Consider the following 20,674-nt stretch of genomic DNA (forward strand, 5'->3'; position numbering starts at 1 on the left):
CTAAGACTTTATTATGTGTCAGCTTAGCTCCTTGGTTTAGCTATCAGCTTATATAATATTTTCTAAAGTATATTTATTCAATAGAAAATGGCAGAAAACATATCATATGTGCATATATACACACACATACATATACATGCACTAATATATACACATATACATTTTATTAACATATTTTATTATATATATTTATTTTTATATGTATGTATTTATTGGGGAGATAGCAGTCACACTGGTCATTCATCAGTGTAGAAAACTTAATATTGAAACAATGTCCACTAATGCAGGTAGCATAGTTGATTAGAGTGTTGTGCTTGGAATGAGGAAAACCTTGAATTCTGTTTTACCAGCTTAGCTGTGTGACCTTGGGCAAGTTATTTTAACCTATTTCTGCTTCAGTTTCCTTGATTTTAAAATGGTGTTAATGACAGCAGTTGTGCCATAAGGTTGCTATGAGGATCAACATATGGAATGCCTTTTATAAACCTTCAAGTGCTATATAAGGCTAACTATTTGTAACTTCTAATCTCACACTGTTGCCTGGGGCAACAGTTTAAATGATCTGCCAGTGATCATATAGCTGATACCAGACAGAGACACATCTTGAATCAAGTTCTTCCTGACTTCAGGGCCAGCTTTCAATGTACTATGACATAGTGCCTCTCCTGTTTATATACATATATGTGCAGGTGTGTATATGCACATGACCAATTGATTTATCAACTTTCCTCTTTTTTTCCCCTTCATATCAACAGATATCTATTAGAGAAAACACAGTCCCTTCCCTCAAGAAGCTTAAATATAGTGAAGAAATACAGAAGTTAGATAAGTTAGAGCTAAGAAATGAGATAAGCCAGTTAATATGGAGAGGATGTAGCAAGCTCTCAATTAATGCAAATAATGAATCCTATGAAGTGGTCATATTATTCAGATTCACACTGCATATTTCCACTGGACCAGAAGAAGGACCATATTTTGTAAAAATTATGATTTCCAATAGTACAAATCCAAATGCATGTAATCACTTCATGGGATTCATTATTCACACTAATTGGGACCTGATTATACAGATACCTTCAGGACTTAAAGAACGGAATACTCAGTGTGATTTATAGTAGTCAGGGATAGTGTCCAAGAGGAGATGTAACTTGAACAGAGTATGATAAAGAGCAAATTTTAGACTGTTGAAAATGAAAGAGGGTATGTAATGTCAGAAGGGAGGGGAGCCTATAGGATGAGTCTATAGAACAGAGATATCAATTCACATGTTATTTCTTTCATTCATTCACTCACTTATACATTATTCGTTCATCAAACTAACATTTCTACTAAATCCAAAGATAAATTAAGATCTGGTTCCTGACCTATCTAGTAGGAAAAAAGAATAATACAAATAAACTGATAAAAGGTAAAAATACATAAGCATCCATCAGCATGATGCAACAAAGTGAAGTCAAATAGGGGTTGAAAAAAGAGAAGATGACTTGTAAATGTGGGAGGAGAGAGTAAAGGGATGAGTCAGAAGAAAACATAGGGTGCATTGGAGGGAATAAGCTTAGCCCCACAACAGCAGCTCTCAATAGTTAGGTTTTGTTTAGACTGTTCATCCAGACTATGTCTCATCACACAATGAAAATGATTGGTTTAGCTCTGAATGAGTGAGTCTTCTGAAGGGGTCAACAGAATCTTCTGTTTCATTTTCACAGGTCTTAGTGTTTGATTTTGGCAGTGAAGTTTATGTATGGCATGGAAAGGAAGTCACATTAGCACAGAGAAAAATAGCATTCCAATTGGCAAAACACTTGTGGAATGGAACCTTCGACTATGCCAATTGTGACATAAATCCTTTAGATCCTGGAGAGTGCAATCCTCGTATACCCAGGTACTGTGGCAGCATGGTGACTTGGCTATAGAGGGGCATGCAGTCATGAGTGGGTTCCATTTTTCTGCATCAATCCCTTCCCACAATTGGTCAGGAGGTGGTATGCAAATCACAGCCTGATCATTATGCGGCGGCATTGTTTTGAGATTTTAAAAACTAACACTGTTTTCAGGCAATCATTTCTCATTGTTTTCTGGAAGATGTTTAATGACCTCTTTTCACTCTGTTGAAATGAACCAGCTTTTCCCACCTGCAGCTTTCCAGATGTCAAGAAGGCCAGGGAATAGTACTGGTTAAACACATCTGATAAGAAAATGTTCCAGCATCTGGGATTCAGTGACTGTGACTTCTTTATCTGAAGTACAAGCTACTCTAAGTCAAGATTCTCTCTAATTCCTTTTAAAAAATCTTTATGTATATTTTTTATTCACATGATATGATCATTGACATTTTCTATTGTGTTCTTCTCCTCTCCCCCTTTCAAAGTCATCCTTGATAACAGAATAAAAAGGAAAGAGGGAGGAGGGAGAGTTTAATAATATTCTCTCTACCTTCAAAGCTAGAGAGCTGGCTTGTTCATATACTTAAGATTCAGTGTAACCAAATGACTTTTTGACTATGATTTAATTTGGTTTTACAGTAATACCATTTTCTGTCTTGGTGAGCACTGGACAGTAGAAAGCCATTTGGATGAGCCGATCTGCCCCAGCTGCAGCTACAAAGCCCTCAGCTTAGTGAGCAAGGAAATTCCTTTAACATTGCCAGCTACAGTCTTTGCCTGATTCTTACAATGAGATGGATTGTCAATCACTGACTATTCCACACTACTACAAACTCTGTAGTATTTTCTAACTTTGCGTCATTTGTACCTTGAGTTGCACACATGGTTCCCACACCACGTTGAGCCTTTTGCTCTCAGACTTCCAGTTGCATTCTCTTACTTTCCTTCTGTTGCCTCTATAGAATTCTAGCTCTGATCTCAGAACAATTTATCTCAACACATCATTTTAATTCAAGTATTATAATTTTAAAGTAAATTTCCTCTTAAAACATATTCTTTTTAATTTATCTCAGGATATTACTTTCATATCACCCTTTTCCCCCAAGTTTATTTATTCCTCATGGTGCTAATTTATACCATCTTAAAGGGGAAAAAAGTTTTTTTAGAAACATAAAATTTTGGTGCAGGAGGAGGAAAAAATATTATTGTTGATCTAATCCAACTTCTCATATTTTAGATGAGAACACTGAGAACCAGAGAATGGGTACAATTTTCTCAAGATAATACAGATAGTTAGCTGGGACCACCTTTTAGGTCTCTGATTTCTCTGGATTCCTCTAATGTCTTTTATTTACATTTTAGACCTTTTAAAAAAAAGAAGACATGCATGTGGTATAAGCAAGTAAATCAAGTAAAATATATTTTTATTTTCAGTACACATGTCTGTCCCATTTGCTGTCCAGATTGTGTTAAAGAGGAAACTGCCTTCTAAAGTTTATACATTAGTCAAGGATTTTACATCTTTAGCAACTGAAATGTACTCTTAAATATGGCATCTAGAGAAGTATGTGTGAAGATGCATATGTGTCCGTATGTAATGAATTGAGACTCTAATAAAAAGAAAGTAACTCCTTCCTGCCATCATACTGCAAGAGATTGAGGTTTTCCCCCTAAAAGATATTATTCGAAATGTTTTAATTTTTGTTTTGAATTCTCTGTGAAAACCTGAAGAAAATTGCCATAGGACTGGACACATATGATTTCCATCAATGGAATTTGCATCACAGTTCTGTAGAGGACTGACAAGTGCTAGCTAAGTTCCAAAGAGCGTGGAGCAGCAGGTGATGTCACTTAGGTATTTTAGCGAGCCTGAATTGGGAGCACAAAAGAAACTGGCTCTTGTAGATGCTTCCTGCCTTTCAGATACTTACAGCCTCACTGGAGAAAAGCAATGTACACTTGGAGAAAAAAATTAGAGAATAACCTAGAACTGAAAATTATCTGTAAGCCCAAAATTAAATAGGATTGAGAGGAGAATTAACTAAAATACCACTTGCAGAACTTTGAAGGACTTTCAGTGGTCCAGCATTTCTCCTTGGGTTTTACCCACCAGAATTCTCCTGTTGGAATCATATGGCTAGAAATCATAGAAAACCTCACTCCTAAAGAAGTAAATCTCAGCTTTTCCAAAGGGCAATGGAAGCTGCAGAATGAGACTATTGCTAACAGACTCAAGAAAAAAATGGCTTTCAAAAAGCATATTATCAAGGATAGTAAGACTGAAAAAGGAAAAATAGCCAGTGCTACTCGCTTGAGTGCTACACTGGAATCCATGGAATACAGATTAAAATCTAGTGGTTTTAAAACTTTAATAATTTTAAGCTACTAAAGCCTAAAATTACAATAAGACTTTCAGAGACCCCCCGTAAAAGATCCAAGTATCAGCTTCCATTGTGTTAGGGGGATCCTCCATAGTGAAAAATAACAGATGAACCTCATTCAAGAAGTTATAGATTGACTTTTACCTGTATTAGGAGAGAATAAGATCATACAGATCCATCCGTGTATAACCAATAAGTGCTGTGCCTTATGTTTGCCAATATAATTTCCATTTTTGCTATGTAAACTATGAAGAGACTTCTAGGAACCCCACTCTTTGCATAGGAGGAGTCAGATGACTCCTCAACTTTATTTTAAAGAAAAAACTAAATTTGTCTGTGACTTAAATGACTTCTTGTTCTCCAGTCTCCATTTCCATAGGTCATTTCAAGAGGGTTCACAGAGCAATTTTTCCATCACAATACATTACTCACCATTCTGTTTTTGCTGCTTATTTTTGTGCTATCACCCCAACACTAAGATGATAAATTGTGACAGATGTATCTGCAACTTTCCTTATTTATACACGTTTAGCTGATTCCTATAACTGTGATCCATGCATCACATTGAGATCTAATTTAAATGTATAAACTATGATTTTATTCCCCCCAAAATTAAAATTTGGATTACAAGTAAAATGATGGCTTATGTATCCCAGAGTGATGAACCTATGGGTAAAAGTCATTTGGAGTATTAAAGAAGTAGGCTCCTTCAGTACAAATTGTGTTTATAATTAAAAATAAAATTAACCTTGAATTTTTCCATTACACATATCATTTTTTAGGATGGACTTTTAGAAATTATTTAATAGAAATCTTTCATTTGATGAATGAGAAAACTAAAAAGAAAACTTAAGTGACTTGTCCCAAGTTACAGATCTAACTACTGGCAAGTCTGAGACTGAAATCCAGATTTCTTTCCTTGTAATGGGTCATTCTACCATACCATATGATTTCTTCCCTGCTTCAAGTGCAGAACTTTGAGAAATAAATATTAAGAAACCACTTTGCCACTTATTTTTAAAAAGTGAGCCAATCTAACAAGTCTGCAGAACATCTTAAATTTGAAGGACATTACTACAATGAAAAAACAGCCCTTCTGGCATTCTTGTTTTTGCCCACACACCTGAGTTATGGTTCCTTCTGAAGACTTTTCCCAGGTAACTTGATGTGTGTTGACTTGTCTCCTCCATTCACTAAGAATGTGAAAATTAGGTTTGGAAACAAATGGAAACTGATCATGCCATGTGGGTCACAGTAGTGACAGAAGCCATCTCAAACAGACCATCAGAATCAGTGATGTCCCCTTAAGTCCTCTCCAGAAGCCCCTTATTATGTTCTGGGATTGGCTTCTGGTTTTCTTTTTTTTTTTTTTATAGTTTATTTTTAATATTGAGTTCCAAATTCTCTCCCTCTTTCCACTCCTTTCCCCATCCATCAAGAAAGCAAGCAATATATTAGTTATACTTGTGAGATCATGAAAATTAGAGACTCCAGGTTTTCAAAGGAAAAATTCCAAAGGAATTCCAAAGAAAAATAAGATCTGATAAATCTTATCAAGCTGGAAAGTCTCGGGCTCAGAAATGCCTGCTTTGAGAAAGCCAGCCTAGCCAAGGGTAGAGAAGCTCCTCACCAGAAGCCTGGTCATCAGGTTATTGATACCTAAGGGAATTCATGCAACCATCTACCTAGATGAGAGATTAAGATCTAGCTCGGTGGATAAAATCCCAGCTCTTTTGAAGAATTGAAAACAGACAGGTGTCACTTTTTGCCTTAAGCAAAGACCTGGCTTTAAGAATTAGAAATATCAAGGCAGCTAGGTAGCTCAGTGGATAGAGCACTCAGGAGGACCTGAGTTCAAATGTGATCTCAACCACTTAACACTTCCTAGCTGTGTGACCCTGGGCAAGTCACTTAAACCCAATTGCCTCTGCCAAAAAAAAAAAAAAAAAAAAAAGGATTAGAAATATCTAATTGACTTTCTAATTTTTTAAAGCCAGGTCATTGATTTTGCCATGAAAATCACCTAGTGTGCACATTTTACATCATATATTTCAGTCCTTTATCTACATTCTTGCTCTAATGTGAGAGAATCAGGCTGGGAAAATTATTACTTTCAAGAGAGGCTTAGTGCTTATTTTCCCAGCCTGACTCTTTCCCATGTTAAGGCAAGAAGATAAAGAAAAACAAATCTTTAAATGCCCAGAAAGTTATGATTGCCCAAGTTCACTTCCATCTTTTTTTTTCCTCTTAGTTTTAACTCTCTATTCTTATTGTTTTAAAGTGCCTTTCTTGTGACCTTTAAAATTAATATTTTAATCCTTAAAAGTCCATTTTGTAAAATGTGAAAATACAGTGCATTAGAGCTGCAAGGAAAGACCTCAGAATCTTAAGTACATTGGAGAATCACTAAAGCATAATATGATAGAAAATGGAATTTATTATAAACTGGATCTATTTTTAGGTTATAACCAAAGGGACCCCTTCCCGGAAAAGACATCTGCCTTTCACGTAGTCACTGTTCTATAGAAACTCAAAAGTTAAACATGGTAGCTTAGCAAATTCTTATTTTGTAGAATAGGATCTTGAAAATATACACTTAGAATGTTGTTTACATATGGGTATGATTGCTCTTATTATCCAGATGTGGGATTATTGGTATAAAGACTTCTTTAATCTGTATTTTAAGTGAATATTCTCTTTCTCCCTCTTTCCCTTCTCCCTTCCTCCCTCTTCTCTCTCCCTTCCTCCCTTTCCTTTTCTCCCTCCTTTCCTCCATCCCTTTCTTTCTCTCTCTCTCTTCCCTGCCTTTCTTTCTTTCTTCCCTCTTTTTCTCCCTCTCTTTCTCCCTCCCTCTCTCCCTCTCTTCCTCTTTCCTCCTCCCATACCATCCTTTTTGTCTTCTTACACAGAAAAGGACAGGGGCGACCTGATTGGGCAATATTTGGGAGACTTACTGAGCACAATGAGACTATTCTCTTCAAAGAAAAATTTCTTGATTGGACTGAAATGAAGAAGCCTTGTGAAAAGAACTCAAGTGAACTCACCCCACAGAAGGTATTCCATTTGTCCTCACTTGGCATTTGGGGCATTGTTCATCCCCCCACGAAGGGAGGGCACTGAAGCTGAAAATGTTCCTTCTCAGACCATCCTTGTAGAACTGCAGAACAGCTCCTAATTATGTACATATTCTAGGAGATGAAATCTGTTCCCTTGCTGGGCTCTCTCAGCTTATAATGAGAAAACTGCTTCATGAGCTTTATCTCTTTACACTTTGGTAGTTGGATGCATCTCCAGGCTTTCCCTCATTAAAGACCAAGGTAGTACAACTGATATATTAGGGTAAAGTGTGAAAGTGTCTTCAGACTCTGGCGTAAGAATAGGTGAAATGGTATTAAGTGTGACTTTCTGTAGAAATGTGGACAAAGGAAAGTAAATGTCTCTGCTCTTGCAGGAAGAGCCAAGGTCTGAGGTTAAGGCTTACGATATCATGCTGATGGTCCCCGTGCCCCAAGTGACCGTCGGCACCATCTTGGATGGAGTCAACGTCGGCCGTGGCTACGGGTTTATCGAAGGAGATGACAGGAGGCAGTTCGAGATTGCCAGTGTTTCTGTGGACGTCTGGCACATCTTGGAATTTGACTACAGTAGGCTCCCCAAACAGAGCATCGGGCAGTTCCACGAGGGAGATACGTATGTGGTGAAATGGAAGTACATGGTGAGCACTGCAGGTTAGTGAATTGTCCCATCTTGTTCAAGTCCCCTCACTCTAATACGGATGTTGAAAATAGCACCTTTGGGTGTGAAATTTCTGATTTGTGTGATGTCCTACCCCAAATAGGATAGATCCTGGGTAACAGTCCTACCATTTGTGTAGAAAGCCATTCCCTCACCTCTTAAAAGCAGAGAAGGTAGAATTTCCACCAGTTGGGCAGAGCCAAAGATCTTATTCCGAAGTCCCTCTTAAAATAGAATTCAGCTTGTGTATTTGGCTCTCCTTTTGTTTCTGTTTATCACTGGATTTCTGTATGCGGTTTAAATTATGTATCACTGAATTTTATTTTGTGGCTACATGTTTGTTACTAGAAAGATTTTAGAGCATAATGAGCTAAATCAAACTCGAGTCATTTTAAATTGAAACTATACTATGAGCAAGGTAACATGGCAGATGAAGAAGACTATATGAGGATGGGAAAGAAAGCATGGGATTTGGTTCTGGGTTCAAGTCCTAACGTGTTACTTCCTAGCTGTGTGATCACTTACTCAGGTTCTCCATGTATAAAGTAGAAACAGTACTTTCATTATCTCACTTTCAGATAGTGAGATATCCTCTCTTTGTAAGGAACAAATGAAATTATATATGTGAAAGAAAAACCTAGGGATAAATACATGCTTATATGGTATGTTTTTATAAACATGTGTGTATATGTATATATACATATATATATGTACATGCACTACACACATTTCTATATATATAGATATGTATAATGATAACTTCTAGTTTGTTTTATTGTTGTTATTATAAAAAGGCTTTATAATAGTGCTATTTTCCTTTCTCAGAGGATGAGGTATAATAACAACATTTTGTTGCTTTGCTAAATAATTATTTTTATAATAAAATAATAAACATGAATAATAACATAATAAAAATTCCTGACAATTATTAGCAAGTTGAAGTTCACAAAATGTTTCATGCACATTATCTAAGTTGAATTTCACAATAACCCCATGAGGTATAAATTCTATAGATATTATCCCCATTTTACAGCTAAAGAAGCTGGGGCTCAGTGTTAAGTAACTTACTCATGGTCATCAGAAGCAATTATTTGAAACTTTTGTCATCTTTCCCCATTTTATTTCTTTCATTTAATGGAAACATATATTGAACACCTCCTGGGCTAGATACTAGAAGAAACACAAACTTGATTTGAGACATGGTCCTTGCCCTGGCGCTTACAATCTAGTTAAAGAAAGAGACACTACCTCCCATAGCCATAATATGTAATAGCACAGGATATGTGCATCAAAGAAGTGCGAAACAAATCGCTATGTGAGGGCTAAGGTTGTGGACTGGGGTGGAATGGCAGAAGGAATGATGAAGAAAGGGCTCATGGAAGAGGTAGCAGTTGAGTTGAACTGGGTAGGAATTAAATAGACAGAGGACATTCCAGATTTAGGAAAAGAGGAAAAAATATAGACATGCAGGGACATATTCTTAGGGTAAAGGTAAGTCAGATCTGGTTGTAGTGAAGAATGAATGGAAGAGTATAATAGGAAATATGGTTGGAAGTATAAGGTGGTATCTGATTATGGATGACCTCAGAGCCTTGGACAGTGGAGAAGGAACCAATAGAGACATAAGAGAAACAGTTGGGTCAGAGTCCCATTATGGAGAAGGCATGGGAGCCAAATTAGAAGGGAGTATTCGGAAGCAAGGGATGGATAAACAGTTCAGAAGGATGAGGACCAGTGTTTGTGTGGCCATTCAGGTATGGCTCATGGGTTACCTCCAAAGAACAGCCTAAATAGTGGGGGGCAATAAAACCAGTGAGTGACTTTCTGAGGAAAGAATGGTTGGTGAAGGGGCAATCCCAAGTGTCAACAGTTTTTATAAGAAGTTCAATAAAGAAGAAAAAATGAGAAATAGAAAATTAGCATCTGAATGGAGTAAAAAGATAAGAGGTAACTTTTTTAAAGGATTGGAGAAACTTGAGGGGAAAAAGGAAATGTGTCAGCATTTATCAAGTACCTACTCTTTGCCAAGTTAAATGTTTTACACCTTGAGAACATTTCCAGGTAGAAAAGAAGAAGCCAACCCCCCCCCCCCAAAAAAAAAAAAGAAGAAGTTGAGGATATGTAAAAATGGAGGAAATTACAGCAGCAGGGATTGGAAGGAGGTGATTGGATCTTAAAGTACAGCTAAAAGTGAGTTGGCCTTAGAAAGCTACCTAAAAGGTATAGAGATACCCCTTTCTGAGGAAGGAGAGGAGGAGAGAATGGCTGCTGCTGCTAAAAATCTCAGAGTCAGAGAGTTACAGAGGTTGTATCCGCTAGCCTTGAAGGTGATTGCAGGGCATCCAAGAAGGTCCAGATAAAGTTACAAATGTAATTTATTTATCTCGCCCAGACCTGTCGTCTCATCATTGTAGGGAGGTTCCCAGTGAGGAAGAAAGTACCTTCTACCAATCCCGATGGGCAGCTTATAGTTTTAGAGATGTGAGGGAACTGAGAAGGTGAGTGACTAGTTGCCCAGCCAGTGATGTCAATGGTAGCAGATGAACCCAGCTCATCTTAACTTGGAGCTCAGTTCTCCATCCACTGTGCTGTGACATAAATTCATGATGGTTAAAATTTGCTTGAATTCATGCCTTTTTCTAGCAGTAGGGATGATGGCAGGGATTGGGATAGAGAGATGGGAGGACTTGAGGTGCAAAGGTCAGAAAAAGTTGGGATAAGGACCTAGAAAAGTGTAGATAATAATAACAAAATACAGAGGGGGAAGGAAGGGTATGAAATGGAATCCCAGACTTTGGAGAAGAAAAGCAATGGAGGTATGGAGTGAAGTTTATGATCTACAAATAGCAATAAGGAAGAAAACTTACACTGAATTTTCTCTTTAGGGGTGCTTTTATATGGAGTTAGGTGTCATAATTCTTTGTACAATTACTTATTTGCGATTATCTCCAAGAATACATCCTTTAATAATTTTTTGAGAAACCAGTAAAAAAGCTATAGTTACAAAATCCAAACTTAGAATTTTATGAGGAGAAGATTAAATCTTTTTATGTCACCTCAGTTATTGCCATCTTTGGTCCCCCTACTTCACATATCTAAATGAAAATCTAAAGTGAAATATCTTAAACTTCCCCAAGCACTCACCAAAACAGAAATCTGAGGGCTAAGAGGAGAAAAAGAAAGAAATGTGGATATGATGCCTCTCTCCCATTGACTTTACAACACATAATTTCACTTGACAATTTACTTAAGAGAGATTAGGTTTGAGTTCTATTTAATCTCCAGGTCCTGCAGGTTGGAAATGTGATTTCTAGTAATATATTCCTTACAACCCGTGTACAGAAAGCTGTTCATTTGCAAACATGCCCTTCTTCCCTTGGCCAGATGGGCCTTGGGGGACCCATTGACAGCCATTGAAAACCCATCAGCTTTGTCTGGTGCTAAGCAGAGTAAACAAACCCTTATCCAAATAGAGATTCATCTTAGATTGTGCTCTGTGCTGGTCTGCTGAAGTGAAAGAAAATAGGGGAAATGTGAAAGTAATGGGTGACTCTTGGAGCTATAAGATGCATGGGAAACTAAAGAATACCATGCAAATGAGTAAATCTCAAATATAAAATTTATATATGTGTGTGTTTGTACAAATACAAGCATGACAAAGAAATAAATGGGTAATACAAGTAGATGTGTAGTGATTCTCTTACTCAGTAGAGACAGATGAGGAAAGGAGCTAAAGCTCTCCAGCATAACCACAGACCATCAGAGCAATTCAGTTGGGAACCAACATGAAACCATATTGATTGTCCCACCTGCTCCATCCCAGACCAGTTTTATCACCTCTCAGTGGACCAGATGTCCACCTATTAAAGAGCCAGGTCTGAAAAAATCCTTTTGCATAGCAGTAAACAAGTTTGAAAATGTCCAGGTGCTAGAGAATTCACTTGGAACAGGAAGCATCCAGATTTCCACAAGTGCCTTTGGGGGACCGCAAAATTCAACTGTATGGCATTTGCAGACTGTTTCACCATCAGGGGAATCCTGATTCACTGGATTGACTCTTTCCCTCATGTGGAGGCAGTTGGAAATGGTTCTAGAAATCTCTTTCCACTCTAGTACTTTATGGGAGAACAGAATTCTGCCAGGGATCAGCAGAAAGCAGCAGTTGTTCTTCCATTTCATCCATTTGTGCTGATACTGGCCATTATGATCTGAGGGGGAAGGAGAGGGTATAATTGGATCATCCACTCACCGCCAAAGGCACTTCATTGGAAGTTCAATATTCTTTCAAAGGGATCCAGGGGAATACTATTCTTTTATTAAGTGAAATATATAGCAAAAAATACAGCTGACATTAGGTTCCTCTAAGAGATAATAGGACTCCTTGTTCCAGCAAGGTAGAAGTTGGTCAAATGGAACAGTAGAAGATAATTAAAGAATTTCAGGGCAAAATCAAAAAAATGAAAAAAAATGTAAAATATCTCACTGGAAAAACCAACTGACCTGAAAATAGATCCAGGAGAGATAATTTTAAAATTATTGATCTATTTGAAAGTCATGATCAAAAACAAAAAAGAACCTGGACATCATCTTTGAAGAAATTATCAAGGAAAATTATCCTGATATTCTGGAAGCAGAGGGTAAAATAGAAATAATTCACCAATCACTTCCTGAAAGATACCCCCAAATGAAAACTCCCTGGAATATTACAGCCAAATTCTGCCACTCCCCAGGTCACAGAAAATTTCAGGCCTGAGAAGAAACTTCAGATACCATTTAATCTCATCTGATCTATCCCTGAACAGGAATTTCTGCTACACTAGAGAATTTCTACTATACTACTACACTTTTTTTATTTTTTAAATGAACTTCTTTGGCTTAGTGAAGCTTAGAAGAACATGCTTCTCAGGATGTTTTTAAATGCATAAAGAAACATACAAAGAATTACAGAGGAAACCAATTATACTGAAAAAACTTTTGTCAGAATATCTTTTATAACAAATTCACCAATCCCTGGTTAAAACCTATATTCTCCAACATCCCTAATAAGCAGCCATCTGCTTCTTACCCTACAAATTTTTAATGAAGCAGAACCCACAGCTTCCCTCAGAAATCCATCCTGCTTTGAAGCAGGAACTTAAACCTGCTTCTATGCATCCCTACTATCCAGTGTCCCTCATTCCTGTCCCTGGGGCTAAGCAGAACAAATCTAATCCTTCTTTTGTGCAACAGTCCTTCAAATATTTGAAGATAGCAAGCATACAACCTCTCTCCTTTCCCAAATCTTCTCCAGGCCAAACATTTCTGTTTGGAGCATTAGGAGAATTTGTGGGGGTGAGAAGGGGGTGGGGAGAAGAGGGATTTTTGTATGTTTCTTTATATTTCTTTTAACTGATTTTATATAGGGTTCTGCAGTCCCTTCAACATCCTGGTGACCCTTCTCTGGACACAATTCCAGTTTACCAGGAACCTTCCTAAAACATACCATCCAAAGCTGAACATAGTACAGAAGAACCCAGATGTGATCATGAATTACCTTTTTAGGTAATTCACCACCTCTTTCTGATGCTTCTATTTTTCTACCATTATTATCAAACTTCCCAGAAGACATTTTGAAAATTCATATGATGATTTGAAAGCCTGCAAGTACACATATAAATGTTGCCATAAAGATTGACCTAGAGTTCTTGATGACTTTGGGATGATCAGAGAATCCCAGAGTGGGAAGGGACTTCAAAGGCTATCTCATCTAATCCATCTTTAAAAATGTGCTCTGGGTGTCCCTGGACATCCATAGAGCCACAGAAAGGACCTCCAAGACCACATTCTATTTCTTGGAAAATACTTTCTACATACCCCTAATGATCTTTGGGGAAGGGGAGCCCACTTTATCCTGAGACGGCCCCTTTCCCTTTTGGATAGCTCAAATTACTGGCAACTATTTTTTGCTATCATTTGAGCCTTTCTGAAACTCTTGAGAAGTAAGGTACTAAGTTCCAGAGGGAAAGGTGTTGAATTTTGGCCCTGATACACACTTCCTAGCACTGTGATTATGGACAAAAAGACACTGCCTTTCTAAGCCTCAGTTTTCTCCTCTATAAAATGGGGATAATACTACTTTACCTTCCTATGTAAAAATCCTTCCCGGGATTAGAGAAAATGTGACTTTGTGAATCCTAAAGTACTAAAGAATTGGGAAAGATGGTAATTGTTATGACTTCCTAATTTAAAAAAAATAAAACTTTTAAAATTTAGTTTTGCTCAGTTCTACTTATGTCCTCCATGGAGTTGTGATTTCATCCATGAGGATCCTCCTTACAGAGGTGACATATATTATCCATGCTCCTTCCTAAAGGTTCCTATCCTCCTGAAAATCTGCCATAAAGGATCTTGAGCATCCTGTAGGTCTGCCTCTGAAGAATTTAATAAAATTAGACATATTTAAATACAACTATCAGGGATAAATTCCCACTGAGCTCTAGTTTTGTTGTGTTGAGAGAGAAGCAATTTAGAAGTACTGAAAATTCTGAATTATAGAAGCTTTCTTTTTTTTTTTTAATTTTATTTTATAATAACTTTTTATTGACAGAGCCCATGCCAGGATAATTTTTTTTACAACATTATCCCTTGCACTCACTTCTGTTCCGATTTTCCCCCTCCCTCCCTCCACCCCCTCCCCTAGATGGCAAGCAGTCCTATACATGTTAAATATGTCACAGTATATTCTAGATACAACATATGTGTGCAGAACTGAACAGTTCTCTTGTTGCACAGGGAGAATTGGATTCAGAAGGTAAAAATAACCTGGGAAGAAAAACAAATGCAAATAGTTTACATTCATTTCCCAGTGTTCTTTCTTTGGGTGTAGCTGCTTCTGTCCATCATTGATCAATTGAAACTCAGTTAGGTCTCTTCGTCAAAGAAATCCACTTCCATCAGAATACATCCTCAAACAGTATCGTTGTTGAAGGATATAATGATCTCCTGGTTCTGCTCATTTCACTTAGCATCAGTTCATGTAAGTCTCGCCAATCCTATCTGTATTCATCCTGCTGGTCATTCCTTAAAGAACAATAATATTCCATAACATTCATATACCATAATTTACCCAGCCATTCTCCAATTGATGGGCATCCATTCATTTTCCAGCTTCTAGCCACTACAAACAGGGCTACCACAAACATTTTGGCACATACAGGTCCCTTTCTTTTCTTTAGTATTTCTTTGGGATATAAGCCCAGTAGTTAGAAGCTTTGTTTTTAAGTAGTTTTATTTCAGTAACTCAAACTAAGCTAATAAAGTATCACTTAATAGTAGTAAAAAAAATACTTTAATTGATTAACAATAATATACATTCACATAGTACTTCAAGGTTTGCAGGACAATACATATACATTATCTGTCTCCTTTGGAGCTTGGTGAGGTGTAAATCCTTCAGGCATTAGCATCTCTGTTTTATAGATGAGCCTGGTAAAGCTGTCTTTCCCATGTTCACCCAGCTAATAAGCATTACAGGCAGGCTTTGAATCTAGGTATTCCTGTTCCTAAGTTCAATGTCAGATGCCCACTCTGGCAAGCTTCCTCCAAGTAGTAGCTGGCATTTTGAACCATAGCTATACATTACTTCATTTGATTCCCACAGCAAACCCAGAAGGTAAAGTACTACAGTATTGTCTCTGTTTTTCAGATGTGAAAACTGAGGTTCGCAGAAATTAAGTGATTTGCCATGGTTAAGCGTGGGAGGCAGAATTCAGACTTCCATCCCTCCTGATTCCAAATCTAATGCTCTCCTTACTTAGCAAACCAACTATTCCTGTCCATAAGGCCCTTGTATTATATACAGTGGAAAGAACCCTGAAAATTAAGGACTTAGACTGTGGTCCTAAATATATTCAGTATTTGCACTATGATCTGGGGCAAGCTCTTTCTTAGAGTTTTTGTCTCTTCATCTATAAAACAGATGCAGATATAAGCAGATAGATAAAGTAGATAATAAAATTTGCCCCGCCTACTTCTCAGAGAAATGTGGAGGAGGAACCTTTGAAAAACCTAAAACGCTATAGAAATGTGAGCCAATTAAAGAGCTATTGACATGAAAGATATTTATGATGATGAAGATAATGATAATGTGCTTCTGGATAAATGCTTCTGGAATTTTTGTGGTCGATTGAAAAATCCTGTTTTGAATACCCCCATATCAGTATTGTTGACACATTCTCAATTTTCCAACTTTATAAATAAACAGTTTGCTAAATCAACTTTAGCACAGCCCCACCCAAGCATTCAGAAATGACAAGCAAGTGAAGTAAGTACAGGTTATTAAGAATCGGCAATACGTCTTGTCAGTTCTTTGCTGGGCTGTTTGTTTCATCTGGCCTACAAAAATCGACATATTCCCCCCTGATGATTCTTGACACTTGGCACTAGTTAATCTTTCATTCATGCTTTAAGTGCTCTGAGAAAGCATCATTCTGATCATTTATGAAGCACCAGTTTATAGATAGCCCTTGTGATGTATGCTTTCTAGGAGCCTAGAGTAAAATGGGACTTATCTTTCTCACCCAAAACTCAACAGAGATAGCATATTTAACTATTACTTTAAGCATTTTATTGGAGGGAAGAAGTACAAATCCTATAATGAGAGCATGAAAAAAATAATTTTTCATTATTGGTTTTATAATGGAAACATACAGATGCAATTGTCTTCTTGCTCTACTATTTACCAGTACTACTTCTTCTATCTCTATCAGTTTTAGCAGCCGGTATTATAATACTCTTGACTGACCGCAACCTAAATACAACATTCTTTGACCCTGCTGGAGGAGGAGACCCAATCTAACATCTGTTCTGATTCCTTGGACACCCAGAAGTCTATATTCTAATTCTACCAGGATTCAGAATTATTTCTCACATTGTCACATACTAGGCAGGCAAAAAAGAACCTTTTGGTTGCATAGGAATGGTGTGAGCAATAATATCCATTGGGTTCCTAGGCTTCATTGTATGAGCTCACCATATATTTACCGTGGGACTAGATGGGTCTGTCAATCGTTTGATCAACAAGCCTTGATTGTGTACTTTGTATATGCTAAGAACTTTCCTAGACATTAGAAATATGAGTGCAAAAGTGATGATCTCTGCCCTGGAGAAGCTTACATTCTACCTGAGAGATTATGCATCCAGCAATAAATAAAAACAGGATAGCCACAAAATAAATGCAGAATTAGTGGTTGAGGAAATCTGGAAAGGCCAATTGTAGGAGGTGCAAAGGAAGAGAGCCACAGTATCCAAGATGCAGAGATGAGAAAAGGGAACATTTCTGGGGGTGGGGAGTAGCAAGGGGAAGGGACATGGCTTCCCCAACCCTCCCCCATCCTCCCCACCCCTTTATTGTCAGGGGTTGGATCTTGAATAAGAGAGAGGAGGAAGCTGTGTCGCCAAGGAGAAGGAATGCACAGTTAAAAACCTCATTAGAATGAGGGATCTGGAGGCCTGAAATGCTGAGATAGATAGATAGATAGATAGATAGATAGATAGATAGATAGATAGATAGATAGATAGATATTCTCAGCAGCCTCTTACTAAAGTGACCCGGTAACTGGGGACATTGTAATGACTGCCATTTCAAATGAATGGTTAAATGCTACTTTGTCTAATTTTTTTAAATCACATTATTATAAAGGAAGGAATCCTGGATCTTTTAATGAAATCATGGCATCAGTAATATAACTGTTCCCTCTTGATGAGAACTTGGAAACTTCTTCTGGTTTTGGCTTTTATATACATCTTCAAGGATAGATGATGTTCCTTTGGGCTTCTAACCATCCCAGCTTTTGTTCTTCCCAGTGTTATTCGGATGCTAGCTTAGCTTTTGCCAGGGGGTATAATGTGGGAAAAGACTGTCTATTTGGACAGTGCTGGAGCTGTGGTAAGAGCCTGGATTTTGTACATGAGCTGATCCCCTCAAGTGATGTCAGGTCTTTTTCTTTGACTATTAGGAAAGCCATCCAAATCATTTTTCTTGGGTTTAGAGGCTTTGGGTGACTTAGCAAGAAAAAAAGGTGTTTTTCCCCCCACACCATGATTTATACTCTCTTTTGGGCATAGAGACAGTTCCCTCTAGTTGTAAATGAATTCTCCCCAGCTCTGGGTCTGAAGGCTTTGTCATCAGTTCCTGTCCCCGGAGACGGGGGCGATTGATTTGCTCCCCTTTCCTCGGCAGCCAGCTGAGAATCTGAACCTCTTCTGCTCTGTGTATTTGCAGTTGGGAGTCGGCAGAAAGGCGAGCACCCGGTCAGGACGGCCGGCAAGGAGAAGTGCGTCTACTTTTTCTGGCAGGGCAGACATTCGACCGTGAGTGAGAAAGGCACATCGGCGCTGATGACTGTGGAATTAGACGAGGAGAGGGGGGCCCAGGTGAGCCCCCAGGATGGTTTCTACCTACCCTGATGCTAAAGTGCCAAGTGTTCTCTTCTTCCCTTCTATTCTCCTCTGTCCCGGTCCCCTGGGCTCCTCCGGCACCCTTCCCTAAAGGTCCCCCGAAGAGTCTGCCAAAAGGACCAGCTGCCCATAGCCCACCCGGGATACCCCTGCAATTAGCTGCGTTAGCTGTCCCAGGATCAGCACAGTCCTGGCACATGATAACAGCTTAATCAATGCTTGTTAACTTGACCGCGACCCAGCTTTTCCACATGGAGAGGACTCCTCTCTCTACTACTGCCATCACTGTGGTAAGGCAGTATGGTGGACAGAGACTTAGCATTTACTTATTAGCCACCCCTCCTACCCTGCTCCCATCACTTTCCCAGACACTTACTATGTGACTTAACCTCTCTTGGGCTCAATTTTCTCGTTTCTAAAATGGGGAAGAGAATACCACTTTGGGAGGATCAAACTGGATGCTTCAAGCCATGTGTAAAGCTAATGTTATTATCCATGTGTGATCCATATTTCTGTTATAAATATAGAGAAATAAATCAATCTCCAAAGTAGGATCACAGAACTCGAGCTGTAAGGGATCTCAGTCACAGAATATGTTGCAAAATCAAGTAAAAATGCCCTTTGGAATAGTCACAACCATTAGTGCTAGTAAAAAAAAAAAAAAACCGTCATATACATATACATATATATATATATATATATATATATATATATATATATATATATATATATATATATATATATATTTCTCAGCAGCCTCTTACTAAAGTGACCCGGTAACTGGGGACATTGTAATGACTGCCATTTCAAATGAATGGTTAAATGCTACTTTGTCTAATTTTTTTAAATCACATTATTATAAAGGAAGGAATCCTGGATCTTTTAATGAAATCATGGCATCAGTAATATAACTGTTCCCTCTTGATGAGAACTTGGAAACTTCTTCTGGTTTTGGCTTTTATTAATAACATCTTCAAAGATAGATGATGTTCCTTTGGGCTTCTAACCATCCCAGCTTTTGTTCTTCCCAGTGTTATTCAGATACTAGCTTAGCTTTTGCCAGGGGGTATAATGTGGGAAAAGACTGTCTATTTGGACAGTGCTGGAGCTGTGGTAAGAGCCTGGATTTTGTACATGAGCTGATCCCCTCAAGTGATGTCAGGTCTTTTTCTTTGACTATTAGGAAAGCCATCCAAATCATTTTTCTTGGGTTTAGAGGCTTTGGGTGACTTAGCAAGAAAAAAAGGTGTTTTTCCCCCCACACTATGATTTATACTCTCTTTTGGGCATAGAGACAGTTCCCTCTAGTTGTAAATGAATTCTCCCCAGCTCTGGGTCTGAAGGCTTTGTCATCAGTTCCTGTCCCCGGAGACGGGGGCGATTGATTTGCTCCCCTTTCCTCGGCAGCCAGCTGAGAATCTGAACCTCTTCTACTCTGTGTATTTGCAGTTGGGAGTCGGCAGAAAGGCGAGCACCCGGTCAGGACGGCCGGCAAGGAGAAGTGCGTCTACTTTTTCTGGCAGGGCAGACATTCGACCGTGAGTGAGAAAGGCACGTCGGCGCTGATGACTGTGGAATTAGACGAGGAGAGGGGGGCCCAGGTGAGCCCCCAGGATGGTTTCTACCTACCCTGATGCTAAAGTGCCAAGTGTTCTCTTCTTCCCTTCTATTCTCCTCTGTCCCGGTCCCCTGGGCTCCTCCGGCGCCCTTCCCTAAAGGCCCCCCGAAGAGTCTGCCAAAAGGACCAGCTGCCCATAGCCCACCCGGGATACCCCTGCGATTAGCTGCGTTAGCTGTCCCAGGATCAGCACAGTCCTGGCACATGATAACAGCTTAATCAATGCTTGTTAACTTGACTGTGACCCAGCTTTTCCACGTGGAGAGGACTCCTCTCTCTACTACTGCCATCACTGTGGTAAGGCAGTATGGTGGACAGAGACTTAGCATTTACTTATTAGCCACCCCTCCCACCCTGCTCCCATCACTTTCCCAGACACTTACTATGTGACTTAACCTCTCTTGGGCTCAATTTTCTCGTTTCTAAAATGGGGAAGAGAATACCACTTTGGGAGGATCAAACTGGATGCTTCAAGCCATGTGTAAAGCTAATGTTATTATCCATGTGTGATCCATATTTCTGTTATAAATATAGAGAAATAAATCAATCTCCAAAGTAGGATCACAGAACTCAAGCTGTAAGGGATCTCAGTCACAGAATATGTTGCAAAATCAAGTAAA

General features: G+C 38.5%; 1 protein-coding gene across 24 annotated transcripts in view; it reads left to right on the forward strand.

Annotated features, from left to right (window-relative positions):
• Window positions 1-20,674, forward strand: part of SVIL (supervillin) — a 256,175-nt gene that overhangs the window by 219,832 nt on the left and 15,669 nt on the right. For 18 of the 24 annotated variants that reach the window (XM_052001683.1, XM_052001684.1, XM_052001687.1 and 15 more), the window contains 4 exons: window positions 1,707-1,882; window positions 7,174-7,318; window positions 7,716-7,992; window positions 19,886-20,037. In XM_052001683.1, coding sequence (XP_051857643.1) covers window positions 1,707-1,882; window positions 7,174-7,318; window positions 7,716-7,992; window positions 19,886-20,037 — 750 coding nt within the window. Of the gene's footprint in view, window positions 1-1,706; window positions 1,883-7,173; window positions 7,319-7,715; window positions 7,993-18,260; window positions 18,413-19,885; window positions 20,038-20,674 lie in introns of all 24 variants that reach the window. The other 6 variants (XM_052001669.1, XM_052001681.1, XM_052001691.1 and 3 more) reach the window with 1 other exon arrangement.

The sequence above is a fragment of the Antechinus flavipes genome, chromosome 5 (assembly GCF_016432865.1).
Source record: "Antechinus flavipes isolate AdamAnt ecotype Samford, QLD, Australia chromosome 5, AdamAnt_v2, whole genome shotgun sequence".
NCBI classification, from domain to species: domain Eukaryota; kingdom Metazoa; phylum Chordata; class Mammalia; order Dasyuromorphia; family Dasyuridae; genus Antechinus; species Antechinus flavipes.